The 17944-nt window shown below is 44.6% G+C and overlaps 1 protein-coding gene across 1 annotated transcript in view; it reads right to left on the reverse strand.

Annotated features, from left to right (window-relative positions):
* FOXO1 (forkhead box O1) overlaps positions 1 to 8860 on the reverse strand; it is a 110773-nt gene extending 101913 nt beyond the window's left edge. Inside the window, exon 1 of the mRNA XM_012811350.2 lies at positions 7797 to 8860. Within this exon, the coding sequence (XP_012666804.2) occupies positions 7797 to 8426 (630 nt within the window). The 5' untranslated portion in view covers positions 8427 to 8860. The remainder of the gene's footprint in view (positions 1 to 7796) is intronic.
* Between the last annotated feature and the right edge of the window lie 9084 nt (positions 8861 to 17944).

The raw sequence follows: 17944 nt of genomic DNA on the forward strand, positions 1-17944 counted from the left end.
AAAAAAAAAAAAAAAAAAAAAAAGATTGATGGTAGGAAGACAGATGTGCATTTGCCCCAGGCTAGAGTGCCTTGGTGTTAGCCTAACTTACAGCAACCCTGACTCCTGGCCTCCCAAATACCTGGGACTAAAGTTGCCTGCCAGATCATCTGGTTCATCTTTCTATTTTTAATAGAGAGGAGGTCTTACAGCTGATCTCAAACTCCTAAACTCAAGGGATCCTCCCACCTCAGCCTCCCAGAAAGCTAGGATTACAGGCATGGAATGTGCACATGGAAAAAGCAAGCGTAATGAAACGGTAGCAGCAGTAACGGTGATAGGCATATGAATGTTTGAAGTAGAATTCAACTTTGCTGAACATTTAAAAACTTCTATAGAGAATCTTAAGAGAATCTCCCCTTCAAGGCCCAGCTTAGTGGCGAGTAACTTCACTAAACCCTTCCGACCCATATATCGTATTCATATGTCACATCTGGTCCCCCTACTGTATCCTCAGTTTTAAGTTATTTCTATTATTCAAAAGCATCTATCTAATACACATCTCACACAGAGCAAACATTCCACAAATAAATGGGGGAAGAAAACTCCAATAAACTACTGAAAATACAATAATCACTTTTAGACTACTTAAACTATTCTCACATGATGTAGATTGTTACACTCTTAACACAAAGGAAGATGAAATATAAAAGATTCATGTTCAAGGAAATCTACTAATATATTTATGATATAACTGAGGCACCGACACATGTAAACATTAAGTTCAATTACAATATCCAGCAGCATAAATTAAGAGATTACCAGGTGTTCACTCAGAGAAGGCAAAAATTCCTCTGGGCAGGAACCAAGATTGGTAGTAGAGGAACTGACTTGAGCCTTGCAGACTAAGCAAGATTTGCAGAATCTCCAGTAGAGGTGCGAGATGATCCAAGCCCTGGGGATAGGATGGTCTAGGGCAGGCCTAAAGCAATAAAAAGCTAAGCTAAGGAAATGGTTAAGGGCTGGGAGCTGAAGGTTTCAAGAGACCTGAGAAAGAAGAGTTAACAGGATGCCAAACATGATAAGACATGGCTGAAGAAGACATCCAGGTCTGAAAAGTAGGCAAAGGGTTAACTAGACATTAACCCAACTAGAGACCTAAAGACAAGAACCCAATTCTGAGAAGTGAGGGAAATATAGTGTGTTTGGTTTTAGACATGTTGAACTTGAGGCAAAAGGGGGACATTTACAGCCTTTTTATCTGAAAAGACAGGGCAATTAGAAAACTTATCTAGAAAAACTCTCAGAGAGTGTTTTTCACTCTAAGAGGTATACTTAGGACTGAAGACAGAAGGAAGGAGAATAATGCATGAACCAACTGGAAAAGCCAGATTGGGGAAGAACGGGATAGTACAGTGTAACAAGAGTCCAAGATAAGAGAGGATTTCTCAAATCAAAGTTGAAAACAGGAAGACTTAAGATACATGCCCCCCAACTCTACCCCACCTCAGCCTTAGCTGACCACTGACCGTAAGAGTTAAGCTTCAGTATTAATCAGAGCAAAACCAGGAATCAGGGACTACGAATCTAATCAAACTCACAGCTCTTATATGAATTTCTTTCCTCTAATGAGTATGGCATGAAATAAAGGACACACTGAATTTAGGCCCTTATTTAAGTAACATGTTATGGTAAAAATTCACTATCTGATGATATGCAGAAAAAACGGTTGCAAATTTAGCTTTCCAATCACATGAGGCTTAATACCAAAACTACTGTAAATTTACTTTTTCCTTTTTTTTTTTTTTGCACTTATAAAAGCTGTTAAGAGGATGGATGAAAGAAAAAAGAAAGCTGGCGGGCAGCACTTGCGGCTCAAAGGAGTATGACATCGGCCCCATATGCCGGAGGTGGCAGGTTCAAACCCAGCCCTGGCCCAGAAAAAAAAAAGAAAGCTGGCACCAACACCTTGTGAAGTCAACTCAAGATTCAGTATCTGTAGGGCTTAACCCCTAAGTTGTAAAGCCGAGACAAACTGAGTGGGACAAACTGAAAAGCCACAGAGGGAAAAAGTGTTTTAAAAGGATGAACCTGGCTCGGCACCATGGTTATAGTGCCAGCCACGTGCACTGAGGCTGGCGGGTTGAAGCCTAGCCTGGGCCAGCTAAACAACGACAACTACAAAAAAAAAAAAAGTCGGGCATTGTGGTAGCCTCCCAGCTACTTGGGAGGCTAAAGCAAGAGAATCTTATAAGCCCAAAAGTTTGAGATTGCTGTGATCCGTGACACCAAGGCACTCTACTGAGGGCGACACAGTGAGACTCTGTCTCAAAAATAAAATAATGGACCGTAAGAATACAGATATTAAAAAACGTACTTTCTTTCATGTTTCATATCTTCCTTAGAAATACATAAATAGGCTCAGCACCGGTGGCTCAAGTGGCTAAGACGCTAGCCACATACACCTGAGCTGGCGAGTTCGAATCCACCCAGGTCCACCAAACAACAATGACGGCTGCAACCAAAAAATAGCCAGGCATTGGGGCGGGCACCTGTAGTCCCAGCTACTTGGGAGGCAGAGGCAGGAGACTCGCTTAAGCCCAGGAATTGGAGGTTGCTGTGAGCTGTGATGCCACAGTACTCTACCCAGAGCAACAGCTTAAGGCTCCATCTCAAAAAAAAAAAAAAAGAAAAGAATAAAATACACAAATAACAAGTAGTAATCTCGATAAAGAATTTCTGTGCCACTGAATTGATTTTTGTTAAGTCTTTATTAGTAATCAGTAAAGAGAAAGAATTCTTCCACACTTGAGAATCTAAGTATATAGCATATCCACTGTAATAAAAGCCTTCATCCCTTCCACACCAAAATAAACATTTTTTTCAAGTTCACCTGGTCCTCTGTTTCACAACTGAAGACCACCACCACAAACTTAAGAATTTTATATGTACAATGGTGGCTATATGACCCAAAAGTCCTGAGGGGTTGGACAAGTCTCCACAAAAGTTGTGGCAATAAAGGCCAAGACAAATTTGGAATTTCTGGGAAGCAAGAACAAACTCATTCTGTCTTCCACAGAACTGAACAGTTGCTTTCCCCAATCACTATGGAATTTATATTGCCTTTCCAAGAGAATCCCAGGACCCCAAAGCTATATCACACAGTCAATTCCCATTATGCCAGGGTACTACGTAGTTTGCAAGAGCAGTGTTTCAGAAACACGGACACAGTTGAGACACACACACACACACACAGAAATTCCAGGCAAATACAGATAGCTTCTCTCTTACAATGTCTAGTACAGGGGTCCTCAAACTTTTTAAACAGGGGGCCAGTTCACTGTCCCTCAGACAGTTGCAAGGCCAGACTGCAGGCCCAGGGACAAGTCAGCTGCTAAGCAAGACAGGCAGCAGCAGCAAAAACACCCAGCGGGCCAGATAAATGCCCCAGGCGGGCCGTAGTTTAAGGATGCCTGGTTTAGTACAAAATTGCAGTTTAGGAGCTTAGACAAAGAAGTTAAAAGCACAAAGACAGGCAAAATGTTTACAATCTACAGAGATTCTTTTAAGACAGAGTCTCTCTTTGTCACCCTCGATAGAGTGCCATGACATCACAGCTCACAGCAACCTCAAACTCTTGGGCTCAAGCGATCCTCTTGCCTCAGCCTTCCACTACAGGCGCCCGCCCTCCACAACACCCAACTATTTTTAGCGACGAGGTCTTGCTCTGGCTCAGGCTGGTCTCAAACTCCTGGGCTCAGGCACAGTCTACACAGATTCTAACATACCACTGAGTATTTTTCCCCTCTTCTCCATTTATAACATTTATAAGACCCTGTGCAGAGCATGAAATTCCATGATATTATTACCTGCTGTCAACATGACACCTTTTTGGCAATTCAGGGGTCTCAAAAAACTTAACTTTTTAAAAGTTTACCTGAGATTAAAATGCCTTCATTTTAGGTGTCAAATGGCCCCATCTCTACAAAAAAAAATTTTTAATTAGCTAGGCTTAATGGCACAGCCTACAGTGCTAGCTACCCAAGAGGCTGAGGCAGGAGAAATCGCCTGAACTAGGTGTTTGAGGCTGCAGTGAGCAGTGAACAGTGACTGATTGTGCCACTACATTCCATCCTGGGTGACAAGGGTAAAACCCTGTCTTTAAAATTTTTTTAAATTTCCACCAAACCAAAGATGTGCCAAAAAACCATAGGCAAAAAGTAAAAATGAAGTTCCTAAGAGTCTCAAAAAAGGTGTAGCACCTGTGGCTCAAAGGAGTAGGGCGCCGGCCCAATATATGGGAGGTGGCGGGTTCAAACCCAGTCCCAGCCAAAAACTGCAAAAATAAATAAATAAATAAATAAAATATCACAAAAACTGCAAAAATAAATAAATAATCACATTTATTTATAAATAAATAAAAATCTCACCCATTTTTAATTCTATTTCCTCATTCTTGCTTCACCACGTACATAAATAGTATCCACATTTTTACCCAACTTTTTATAAAAATGATTTTAAGGTAATTTCAGTGACAAAACCAGAAGTAGAAAGAAGCCTCAGGTTCTCTACTCAGATTCACCAGGATTCTTTAAGTCAAATGCTTCTGTGCAGGAAGAAAGCAGCCATCTTGGTATTGGGATCTCTGTGGCTAGTTAAATTACTTACCTACAAATTAAAAGCCCAAACTGAAGAATATGAATTGAATTTTAACATATAAGAAAATCCATTATCAGTTCACAGGCCAAATCAAAGAATCTTCATTTCAAATTAAGAGTGTTTGAAGTATCTCATAATAAAACAATATAAAAATGTCTCTGGTAAGTGTTAGGTTTTAAAGTTAAAATCATTCTTTTAAACTAAAGTGTTCCAAATAACATCAAAAAAAAAAGAAAACAAGAGTCAATTCAAAACTGCCATCAAAAAAAAAAAAAAATCAGAGCTCACAATACTACTTCCCAAGGTTAGAAGGGAAACGAAGAGAAAATAGGTCATGGAAACGAAGTTTCACTATTTATAAATACTGCACTAGGTTCAAAAGATCCTGGATTTTCCAAAAGTCTTAGGTTCCACTTTATATGTGACCTTATGACAGTTCTAGCCAAGATTAAAACAAGTGTAAAACCGATTAGGAGACGGCCTCTCTCAAACATAACCAGTGCTTAAATGCCTGAAGGAGGACACTGAAATGTTTTTGAACTCTAACAGCTTTCCAACTAGTTTGTCCTATGCAAATGGCTTTCAAATTTTCAAGCAGGCCCCAGGAAGTAAAGCACAAGAAATTATATATTTAAATATTCAGTCTAATTCCCAGTAGTAAATCACAGGAAATATTTTGTTCCAAAGCAATGTTTCCTTAGTACTAAAACAGTTAAGTTTTGATTTGCATTTAAGAATTAGAATTTTTAAAGTTAAAAGTCATAGTAAAATTTCTCTTATGAATCTTTACAACAGGATAGACTTTCAAATCTGAGAGTGAAACTTGGTTTTAACAAGTAACTTGTTTTTATGAAAAATACAACCAGAAGACTAGTTATGACTTTAAACCGTTCAGGTTGTTTCTTTTCTTCTTAAAATACCCTTTTACTCAAACTGAAAATGCACTTGCTGTAATTTGACTTGCACCAACTGCCTCTCATTACACCTGAAACATTCACTCATTTGAGAAAGGCAGCCTGCTCCTTCCAAAGCCCAACTATGTTCCCAGAGTATGTTCCCAATGGGAACTGCCACTGGGCCTCCAGTTCCAGATAGTCTTTACTTAACACTCAATAGCTCTGACCTCTGCTAAGCAAAAAAATTTTTTAAAAACTACAGTACACCTGCATTTTTAAAAACTACTACTAAAATGGTTGGGAAGATGAATTGACTATTTAAAAAAAAATCTTTAAGTAATATTCCTAGCTTAAGAATAATTCCCTGACACCACCAGTTGAGAGGCAAAACTAAAAATATCCCTTTCTCTCTTTAAAGAAAGACACTCCAACAAGTTCAAGTATGTTGTATCCACTTCCAAGGACATAAAATAGTGTAAGTACACATTGTACTTGGAATACCAAAAAAAAATTTTTTTCTCCTATTAAATGCTTTATAATAACTGAAGTAGGATTGACAGATGAGCAAATCAGTCAAGTACTTAAATTCAAACGTTAAGTAAAATAAGATTAAGCGGACTATCCCGATTTTCTGGCTTAAAAAGATATATGCTAGCTTATCTATGCCTTAAGGGGCACTTCGCCCTTTTGAAATCCTTGGTAAAATAGCATGTAATGTCGACTAATGAGGTCATAAGTTATACCTTTACTATAAAATACACTTTGGAAAATTAATCCTAGCTCCTTCTCCAGGAACTTCTCTAAGTAAGAAACTTGGCCGTTTTGACACTCACTGACAATGGCGATGACAGTGTACGCAAAATAACCTTGGTACAACAAATGCGCAGCAAAACTCAATCTTTATTATGCTGCACTGTCAGGATGAGGAGTTGAAAAGAGGTGGGAAAGGTGCTTGGCTCAACCTGACAGCCTTTACAGCAATCTCTACACCCCTGAGTAATAAGAAACAGCTTGGGGAGGCCGCAGACGGGACCCTGCCCTCATGAGCTTCCCCAGAGCCCGATCTCCGGAAAGCCCTGGGCCCTTCTCTGAAGAGCAGGTCGGAAGTGCCTGCCCTCACCCTGAATCTCTCTCTCTTGTCTCGTTCAGGAAGGGCAGTCTCTTCTACAATTCTCCATCGAAGCAGGAAGTCCCTGACCGTTCCCTTGACGCACATCTCCACTTCGACGCCCCCACACCACCAGTCACATAAGCCCCCAGCCTCACCCCTTATCTGTACTCTGCTCGACAACACTTAAGTTACCAAGGTTAAGAGAAAGCACTTACATCCCCCAGCCCCTGATCACCTAGGGCAGCTTCTGGGTCTCTAATTAAAAGCCTCGTACCCTGGACAAGACCAAGTTTGGGGACACTTCCCTGCGTGTGTTGGCCCCGCCGAGAACGGCCTGGACACTCTGGCCCTTTAAAGACGCTCGTTTCCTGCGCCCGCGGCCCCTCCCTCGCCACCAGCTCCAGCTCCCGCCTCCGCCGAGGGTCACACTTGAACTTTAGCTCTCCCTGCGCTCCCGGGCGCCGGCGCTCAGCAGGCGGTGGCCGCCCCTTCGCACGTGTCGGAGGCGCTACCTCTGGTTCGGGACACCCAGCCCCGCGCCCCCGAGGACACTCTGAATAAAATCAAAACAAAACAAAACGTGCACTGCCCTCCAGAAACGGTGCACCGTACCCGGACGCCCGCGCGCCGCCTGCCCCCTCTCCACCTGCAGCCTGGTCTCAGGGCAGTGGAGCTTCGAGGCCCCTATCCTTACCTCCCACGCCGGCGCGGCTGAATCAGTTCCGCGGCGCAAGGCCAGGGGGATACGCGCTGCGGGGACAGAAAGAAGCTGCCTCTCCCCACTGAGGTGCCGAAAGAAAAGATACAGCCGTGAGAGTCCGCGCGGGCCGCGGGGGACCACCTCCGAGAGAACCCCTTTTTCCTTTCACTGGCAAACTTTTCGGCTCGCTCTGACGTCCACTTCTTGGCATATTTTCTTCACTCCTTAGTTCCCAAACAAGCCTCTTTCCCCGTCCCAGTCGAACTCTCACTTGCACGGGCGCACATATCCACTGCCGTCCCCGACACGTCTCGGGCAGGCCCACCACCGCAGCTGCCCCTTCTCGCCCTCTCCTCCCCGCAGGCGCTGCCCTCGCTCCCTGCACTTTCAGGCCGGACAAACCCGCACAGCCGCCCCCTCACCTGCCCCACTGAGCCCCAAGGCCGCTCACCTTCCAGCCAGCCGAGCTGTTGCTGTCGCCCTTATCCTTGAAGTAGGGCACGCTCTTGACCATCCACTCGTATATCTGCGACAACGTGAGCCGCTTTTCCGCCGAGCTCTCGATGGCCTTGGTGATGAGGTCGGCGTAGGACAGGTTGCCCCACGCGTTGCGGCGAGACGAGCTGCTCTTGCGCGGCTGCCCCGCGAGCGGCCCCGCGGCAGCAGCGGCGGGGGGCACTGGCGCGTGTTGCGGCAGCGGGCCGGGCGGCGGGGGCTGTGGCGGCGCTGGATGCAAGCAGCCCGCCTCCGGGCCCTGGAAGTCCCCGCACAGCCCCCCGGTGGCAGCAGCTACGGCCGCCACCGCCACCGCCACGGAGCCGGCCGCCTGCGGGAAGTCCTCGCTCTCCTCCAGAAGGCTCAGGTTGCTCATGAAGTCGGCGCTGACAGCGGCTGCCGAGGCCGAGGGCATGCCCGCCGCGGCTTCGGGGTTCGCGGCCGCGCCGCCCGACGGCGCCGGGCTGGAGGTGGCCGAGTTGGACTGGCTGAACTCCGGCCTGGGCAGCGGCCAGGTACATGAGCGCGGCCGGGGCAGCGGCTCGAAGTCCGGGTCGATCTCCACCACCTGGGGCGCTTCAGCCATGGTGACCCCCGCCCCTCCCCCAGCGGCGGGAGAGCCAAAAAGGAGGAGAGCGCAACACTGGGGGCGGAGGGGGAGGGGGCGCGAAGAGCCCGTCCGAGATTGGGGGAGCGAGGTCGGCGCGGCTACAGGACTGAAACTAGGAGGAAGGCGCGGCGGAGTGGCGGAGTGGAAGCGCGAGCCCAGAACTTAACTTCGTGTGTGCATCCACATCGAGGCTTCTCCGGGTCCGCTGCACGTACTGGACGACTGGCCAGAGCCGCCCGGTCCTGGCAGAGGTGGCGCCGCACTCCTGCTGACGGAGCCACGGACTAAAGGGCGGTCGGACAGACGCCGCGGGCCGCTGACTCTCCCCCGCGGCGCGCCAGCTGAGCTGCTGCCTGTTGAATGTGGCGGCGCCGCCGGCGGCTGCAGACTACGCTGCCGCCCGACTTACGGGATCTGCCGCTGCCCCCGCCCGCGGCGGCTCGCGCGCTGGCCCGCCCCTGACGGACGGCCCGCACAGCCAATAGGCGCGCGGCAACGCCGCCCCGGGAGCCAGTGGGCGCCGGCCTGGGCGGGCCCGGTGTTCCACCGGGAGGCGGCTGTGTGTTGGTGGGGGGTAGAAGGGTGTTTTTCTCTTTCACACACTTTTTTTTTTTTAATCTCTGTTATTATTTTCTGGTAATTCTCGAGTGTTTCTATGAGTCTCTCGCCCTCTCAGTGTTTTGATTGCTAGGAGGCAAACCAGCGTGGAGGCGGCGGCGACACTTTGTTTACTACGGAGGAGCGAAGCCGCCTCTCGGGAAGCCCAAGCGCAACGAGGCGCTGACTTTGCCCAGACCCCGGCTCAGAGCCCGAAGCCGAGGGCCGGGGGCGGCTTTGCGCACCGGGCTCAGAGTGGCGGGCGTAGGCGGCCTCGCGGAATTCTCCTCAATCGCCCCCTCCCGGCTCCACCCGCGGTATCTTTGCAGAAGAGCGAAGTGGGGAATCGGTGGGGTTTATTTTTGTTTAATGTTTTTTTCGCTGCGATCTGTCAAGTCCTCCGATCCCCGCACGGGCGGCACAAGCCACTGTCCCAGGGCTATGGCCCCGCGGTCCAGTACGCGCCGAGAGAGCCCTCCCGGGCGCCCGGCACCCACCTGTCTGCACCCGGAGATGAGCCCCTGCTTTTTGGCATAGCCGTGGGCCAGACTCCCAGCCCGGCAGCCACCGGCCGGATTCACTACCTTCTTGGCCTAAGAGGCTAGAAATGAGGGAGATACCCATATTTCACTGCACACGCAGATCCAAAGGCTTTCTAAACCTCATGCCCTACTGTGAGAACCTCTCGCTGTAGGCAGGAATCTCATACTCTGCCCGCTGAGTCCAGGGCGAAGGAGTTCTAGGGGAGCATTGAACTAAGGACAACCTTACCACTTTATTACTCCTATTAAATTTAACTATTTGCTTGTTATTTTTTTTTATTTAGAATGGAAGTGATGAGATGTTGAATAAAAAGATAAGACAGGACCAAAACCTTGGTGTGCAGCCTTGCCCCACCCCAAGTTCCTTTGGCTATTTACTGCCCACCCCCACGCCAACCTTTCCTCATCTGGTGCAGGTCAGGGACGTCCTGTGGTTCTATCTAGAATCAGTGGGGCCAAAGGTAGGAAGACAATAGCCCTTGTGTCTCAGGGAGCAGAAGAAACAGTTTTTAAGTCTTGTTTTGCTTTTTTAAGGAAAAATATGGAAGGCATTTCCTTTTTTAGAGAGATAGGATCACTTAGGATAGAATATGCACAGTAGGGTTTTAAGTATCTTGTCAAAAGGATAGTTCCCAGATCTAAAATAATCTTCATTCTTTTTTGCATGTAATTCTTCAATTGAAAAAGTGGCATCTGAAGAAAATGTGGCCTCTTTGACAAAAGTTAAAAAGATTTACATTTATTTTTTCCTTTACATTCTTACTGTCATCTCCCTAGTCCAGGCCCTTATCTCTTCATAATCCATTTATGACAGCAACTTCCTACTGATATTAGGGATGGGTGGGATGGGGTTGGTGAGCCAGAAGGATTGGGGATAAAGTTGGTTCCCACCCTCTTCCTCTGGTGGTTTCTTCGCATTTTCTACAGTATTAGGAAATTTGGAAAGTTTGGGCCTCCTCTGCCAGCCGCTAGGGGACCTCAGTAACCTAGACAGTGAGCTCAAAGCAAGGCCCCAAAGCACAAGTGTTGCTACCCCCAACCTTTCCAATTACCCTCCTCATATGCAGCCCCCATTCTAACAGCCGCACCCTACAAATAGGCGGTGCCCTGATGCATCATTCTTGGTAAAGGAAGCCAGCTGCAAATTTGGCCTTGCCTCTAATCCAGTTTTTCAGGGCCTCAATCAGAGAGGACTATTTATTTGGTAAAGGGAGTTTTCCTACAGACCTCCCAAATCCTTGAAATCTTTGAAGGTGTCCTGTATAATTGTTTCTTTAGATGTCATAGTTTGCTTTTGTTTACCCTTTTAAAAACACTTTGACTTGAAGCAGCCACATAGAACCTATACCACCAAAGTCCCTAACACATAGGTCCAAAGATTTAAAATGCATGTTAAAAAGGGTTTTATAGCTAACTACCCTACTGTTGTGTCTAAATATCAGTCTACTGAAGGCCCAGTGCAGTGGCTCAGGCCTGTAATCCTAGCACCCTGGGAGGCCAAGGCAGGTGTATTGCTTGAGTTCAGGAGTTCAAGACCAGCCTAAGCAAGAGTGAAACCTCATCTCTGCCATAAATAGAAAAACTAAAACAAGAGGATCGCTTGAGCCCAAGAGTTGGAGGTTGTTGTGAGCTATGATGATGCCATGGCATTCTACCGAGGGCAATAGCTTGAGACTTTCTCTCAAATAAATATCAGTCTACTGATAAGGTGTTGATGAATATTTGGATTGTTTCCAGCTTTTAGCCATGACACACCATTCTGGGCAGCGCCTGTGGCTCAGTGGGTAGGGCGCCCTCCCCATATACTGAGGGTGGCAGGTTCAAACCCAGCCTCAGCCAAACTGCAACAAAAAATAGCCGGGCACTGTGGTGGATACATGTAGTCCCGGCTACTCAGGAGGCTAGAAAATAGCCTAAGCCCAGGAGTTGGAGGTTGCTGTGAGCTGTGATGTCACAGCACTCTACTGAGGGTGAAAAAATAAACAACAGACTATTCTGTAAAGAATAACCATGTATAACTGTGCCTTTATGTCTGTGCAAGTATGTGTGTCTTATATAAATAGAAAGAATTTCCAGAAATGGGAGTCACTGGGTCAGCAGGTATATGGATTTGTAACTTTGAAAGACAGCCAAATTACCCTCCATCAGGATTGTATCAAGCTAAGCTGTCTTTTCAGGTAGACCCACAGAATGTTCTAGTTGAAACTAAACTTGCAGAACACTTTGGTGGTCTCCTTTAACTTAGAAAAGCAAAGGTGCAGAGGGGGACACTCGTTTGCCCAGGGTCACTAAGAGTGGTCATGCCAAGGCTAGAGCTCCAATTTCTTGCTTTCCCATCAATAATCTCAATCAATACACAGATGGAAAAGTAGAAATATCCTGTAATCCCAATGTGGCGATAACCACTGTAAGTTTCTGGGGCATTTTCTTCAGTCAACCTACAGATCTTAATAATTTTAGTTAGATGAACTCCACTGAACTGAATGAAGCTATGGTTTAAAAGATTAAGAAAGCAAACACAAAAAGATGATAGCGATAGTAAGATAATGAAAGAAGAAAGATTATAAAAGAAGTGGTTTTGCTTTTTTTTTTTTTCTTTTTTGAGACAGAGCCTCAAGCTGTCCCCCTGGGTAGAGTGCCTTGGCATCACAGCTCACAGCAACCCCCAACTCCTGAGCGCAAATGAATCTTCTGCCTCTGCCTCCAAAGTAGCTGGGACCACAGGAGCCCGCCACAACACCCAGCTATTTTTTTGGTTGCAGCCATCATTGTTGTTTTGGCAGGCCCAGACTGGATTCGAACCTGCCACCTTAGGTGTATGTGGCTGGTGCCTTAGCTACTTGAGCCACAGGCGCCAAGCCGTTTTGCTTTTTCTGTGAAAAATGAAAAATGTAAAAGTTTTCTCTCTCTGAAGGGTGCCGAAGTATTTAGGTCAGCACTGGTTCTGCTTAAGAGGAAAAAGTTATTTTCTCTTCAGTGTGTTTTGTGGGTGCTGCTGGCTCTGAAGCCTTTTTTCTAATGATTATCACTTACTAGTTGCTGCAGGTGGCCGAACTGGGAAGAATGAAAACAGGAAAGAAAAATGTTTTATGTCAGGTAGGGACAATTAAAATGAAAGAGGAGATTTATCCTTACAAAGCCAATCTCCCAGACCAATGTGACATTCCTATCTGTGCAGTTTTCAGAGTAACTGTTGTCTCATCCTTAACAGGAAGACTGAGGGATGGTTCCCTTTGATCAATTCCCAGGCAGAAACTTACACATTTACCCATCACCAGCATTCAGTGGATCTCTAGTTTAAATTCTTGTTTGTCAAAACAGATAAGTTCAATTTAACAAATACGTGAAAAACTTGAATGCTTATTTTTTCACTCATGACATTCCGCTTCATAGTTCACATTCTTTTTTTCTTCATAGTTCACATTCTTTTTCCCAATAATTGTGCATTTCTAATTTTTTACCTGAATTATTAGGGGGTCCCATTATCAGTCTGAAATAGCCTTGCTTCAGTTTGCCTATAGAAAGTTACAATGTGGGCTCTGCGCCTGTTGCTCAAAGGGCTAAGGCACCAGGCACATACACCTGAGCTGGAGGGTTCGAATCCAGCCCGGGCCCGCCAAACAACAATGATGGCTGCAACCAAAAAATAGCCGGGTGGCAGGCGCTGTAGTCCCAGCTACTTGGGAGGCGGAGGCAGGAGAATCGCTTGAGCCCAGGAGTTGGAGGTTGTTGTGAGCTGTAATGCTACAGCACTGTACCCAGGGCGACAGCTTGAGGCTCTGTCTCAAAAAAAAAGAAAAGAAAAAGAAAGTAACAATGTGGAAAAACACAGCCTTGAGCCTTTAAACCAGTGTTCTGAAGTTCTGAAAGCTGGCATATTAACTAGTACCTATAGTAGGATCAGAAGTAATCTTTTTTTTTCTGAGAAAGAGACTCATTCTGTCACCCTGTCACCCTGGGTAGGGTGCTGTGGCATCACTGCTCACAGCAACCTCAAACTCTTGGGCTTAAGCAATTCTCTTGCCTCAGCCCAGCTTTTCTGTTGTTGTTGTCGTCATTGTTGTTTTAGCTGTCCTGGGCCTGGTTCAAACCTGCCAGCCTCTATGCATGTGGCCGGCATCATACCCACTGAGCTATGGGCACCGCCTGGGCTGAAGCAGTTCTCTTGCCTCAGCCTCCCAAATAGCTGGGACTACAGGAGTCCACCACAACAACTGGCTATTTTTACACACCGGGTCTCACTCTGGCTCCATCTGGTCTAGAACCCATGAGCTCAGGCAATCCACGTACCTCAGCCTCCCAGGGTGCTAGGATTACAGGTGTAAGTCAGTGTGCCTGGCCTCAGAAGTAAACATTTTTTTAAAGGGATCACTTCCTTTGGGTTTTGTCATTCATTACACAAATATATGCAATACAGAGTGCCTACTGAATACATGCCATGTACATCTTAGAGTCCATTGTTTTGATGGTAAATTGCTTGAAGTCAAAAATGGTAAATTGATATGCTACTGGATATCAGAATTATTAATGCCACTCGTGGGTGGTATCTAGGGCTCAATGGGTAGGGTGCCGGCCCCATAAACCGAGGGTGGTGGGTTTGAACTTGGCCCCAGCCAAACTGCAACAAAAAAATAGCCAGGCATTGTGGCAGGCGCCTATAGTCCCTGCTACTTGGGAGGCTGAGGCAAGAGAATCGCCTAAGCCCAAGAGCTGGAGGTTGCTGTGAGCTGTGATGCCACAGAACTCTACCAAGGGTGGCAAAGTGAGATTCTGTCTAAAAAAAAAAAAAAAATATGCCACTTTTGAATAACCAGTGATGCATGTTGACAATATTTATTTGGAGAATTACACAGAATAATATTTGATAGATGTAGGAATGCTAAGGTAGAAAAAAAATTAAATATTATTATAGTCACCATCACCATTTTAGAGTAAAACACTGAAATGAAGTGGAAAAGTTTAATAAATATACCATCCATGGGGCCAGGGGAGTGTGAGCTCTGGACACTAGGCCTCAGGGCTAGAATGATCTTATTCCAAATGGACAAAAGACAGAGATGACCTACAGCTATTTATCTATCACAAATAAAGATGATGCCTACTAACCTGTAACAGAAGGGAAGCACTGGACAATGAATCAGAGGTTCGTTTTCCACTCGTGGTGAAGGGCTGATGCTCATCAGCTTCAACAGACTTTTCCTTCACTTTCTAGTGTTAGTGAGAAACTATCTCTGGGTCTCTGCTGCAGGAATGCTAAGACATATTTGTAGATAATCTAAGTCACCAACAATAGGGAATGGTTAAATAAATAATGACAAATCTGTAAGGTAGACTCTTATGCGGCCATTTAAAATAAATTCATAGACAAAGAGTTTGAGTGACATTCTGACAATGCCGGTGATATGGTGTTTGGAAGGTTGGATGGTACTACTGTCAGCTAAAAATGTTAGCGATGATTGTATCTGGCTGATGGATTTATAGGTAATTGTTATTGGTCTAAAACAGACCCCCTCATTGTATAGGCAAGTAAACAGAGACACTGAGAATTTAAGTAATTTGCCCAAATACTGTACAGTTAGTGAAGCAGTAGGACCAGAATTCAGATCTCCTTAAGCGTTCCCAGGAAAACGCTGCATTCTGTTGCACTGCTTTCCATGACATTGCCTTTCGCAAGGGGAAGTTCAAAGGCTATTTGATGAAATTTAACCTGTTTTAAACACTAGATCTTTACCTGTCTTTGAGACAAGAAAATTAACTCCCCCAAGTCTCAAGCTGCATACACATTAGAGTTAAAATTTTTTCTAACATTGAGGACTCATAGAATTGTCATAAAATTAATGGATGGCACATGAAATCCCAAATTCTCTGAATGTCACAAATCTGAATCTTGCATTCCTGTTTAAAACACAATGTGTTTTCACTATTTTATTTCTGTTTCTTGTCATATTAAAGCTCTTAGCATGCTTCCAGAAAAGGGGGGACATATGTATTGAATAAGAAAATGCAGCCATGTAGAACACAGATGGTAGTACATTTCTGGCAGAAAGGAAGTTTGACAAGGCATTTTACTTATTTATTTGGAAAGCTAATATGTATGAATGTTCAAGTTAAGCAATAAGAAATTAATTGCTGTTTTACAATAATCAATTCGTTTTTTTTTTAAATCTAATCACTCTATTTCCATAACATTATAGTAGGGAAAGGTAGTCAAGTGTGATTGCAAACAAACTACTGACTAAGAGAGTCTAGGACAGTAATAAAAGAAGGAAGGAACTGTTAGCATTTTATCGTAACTAACCCTGTTGCTGCCCTTTGTTGATAAAAATCAATAACCAGAGGTAATGACTGTGTAGAGTACATGTGCTTTTAATATGATACATGCCATCACCAACTGTGTCAGTTAGGGTGTAAAAGCTGGAGGAAAGAGCTTATCAACCTTTAGATTTGGCTGGCTCACTGGGCCCACTCATATGCAACATCTACTGTGCCAGAGAGTCTACGTATATGGATACTAAGTATTTTTTCAGGATATCAGGTTTCTATTTTGTGGTACACACAGCCTTTAAAACACTTTGGAATAGTCTATATTCTAAAATTTAACATTTAAAACCAGAATTTCTAATTAGCTGATCACTGATACAGTGCTGGAGGAAAACTTGACTAGTCTAATATGATGCCATGTGTACTTTAAATAATTTTGTGTTTCAACAACAAACTGAAAACAACATTTGATGGCTGTGGTGCATGCCTGAGCCGCAAGAATCTACAAGATTCCGACCTAGAAAACTCTTTCCACATACCAAGACTAGGCTGTGTGAGATCTCTCCCTCCTGTTTTGCAGATTTGTAGATGAACAAGATGACCTAAAAACCAGCAAATATGTATGAATAAAATGTTTTCAGTTCTATACTGTAAATCATTTTTTACCCAGAATCAGAATATACACATAACACAGTTTCCTTATGCTCCACTGTCAATAAAACCTGCTATTTATCTAGCAGTAACTATGGCCCATATAAGAGCTATTATGATTTACATTTTACAGAAATAGAAATAAAAGTACAAAGAACTAAGAAATTTACCTACACCTAAGGTGGCGGGTTCGAATCCAGCCCGGGCACGCCAAACAACAAAGATGGCTGCAACCAAAAAAAATAGCCAGGTGTTGTGATGAGCACCTGTGGTCCCAGCTACTTGAGAGGCTAAGGCAGGAGACTCTCTTGAGCCCAGGAGTTGGAGGTTGCTGTGAGCTGTGATGCCACAGCACTCTGCCCAGGGTGACTGACAGCTTGAGGCTCTGTCTCAAAAAAAAAAAAAAAAAGAAAGAAAGAAAAGAAATTTACCTAAGGGCTTATCTTAGAAGTTTATTTACTTATAATTAGACTTGAACCTACCATTATCCAAATCCAAAATTCTTCTTCTGTTTAACACTATGCTTTCTGCCTTCATAGAATGTCAGAATTTTTCTGGAAGTTAATTTGATGTTTAAAAAAAATTTTCCCCAGAAAATTGACATTTGGACTTTTGAGAGGGAAGGTGCTGGGGATCACTGTTAGCAATCAGCTCTGTCTGAAACCAGTTCAGTGTATGTTAATGAAAGAAGCCTAAAGACAGAACATAAATAACAATAATAATGCAGATGTTTGCATGTGTATGACACAGTCTGTGCTGGGGATTTGCTTATTTAAACTGACAGTCTCAGAACATATGCAATAAGAGTAGCTGGCCTTTCCAGAGTGGTTAATTTATCTAGAACCCTTTCCAAAACTGTCCCCATCCTGAATACAGGCACATCAAGTTCTACAGCCACGTTGAGCTCTATCCCCACCAAAGAAAGTGATTAGCACTAATTCCTATCAAAAAGTCTTTCCTCAGAGGAGCCTAAGAAACTTGGAGTTAGATGAGAACAAATGAACATATATTTTACAGTTCAATCATGGGCTTTACTCTAATATTTAATCTTCCTCTTTTGTTAGACCTATTGGGGAATTAGTCAGAGCCATAAGATTTATTGTCATGAGGGATTAAACAAAATTAAATGCAAAACAGATGCTTGTGTTTTCTATTTTGAGTTTGACCTGAAAGTGAATTGGAGATTGTCACCTTCTCCCACTAAGGTAGCATAAAATATCAAAAGTATTTTTTATTTTTATTTTATTTTATTTTTTGCAGTTTTGGCCGGGGCCAGGCTTGAACCCTCTACCCCTGGTATATGGGGCCGGCACACTACTTGAGCCACAGGTGCTTCCCCAAAAGTATTTTTTTTTTTTTTTTGAGACGGAGCCTCAAGCTGTCCCCGTGGGTAGAGTGCCGTGGCATTACAGCTCACAGCAACCTCCAACTCCTGGGCTCAAG

This window comes from Otolemur garnettii, unplaced genomic scaffold (assembly GCF_000181295.1).
Source record: "Otolemur garnettii isolate 467f Iridium unplaced genomic scaffold, OtoGar3 scaffold00154, whole genome shotgun sequence".
Taxonomy (NCBI): domain Eukaryota; kingdom Metazoa; phylum Chordata; class Mammalia; order Primates; family Galagidae; genus Otolemur; species Otolemur garnettii.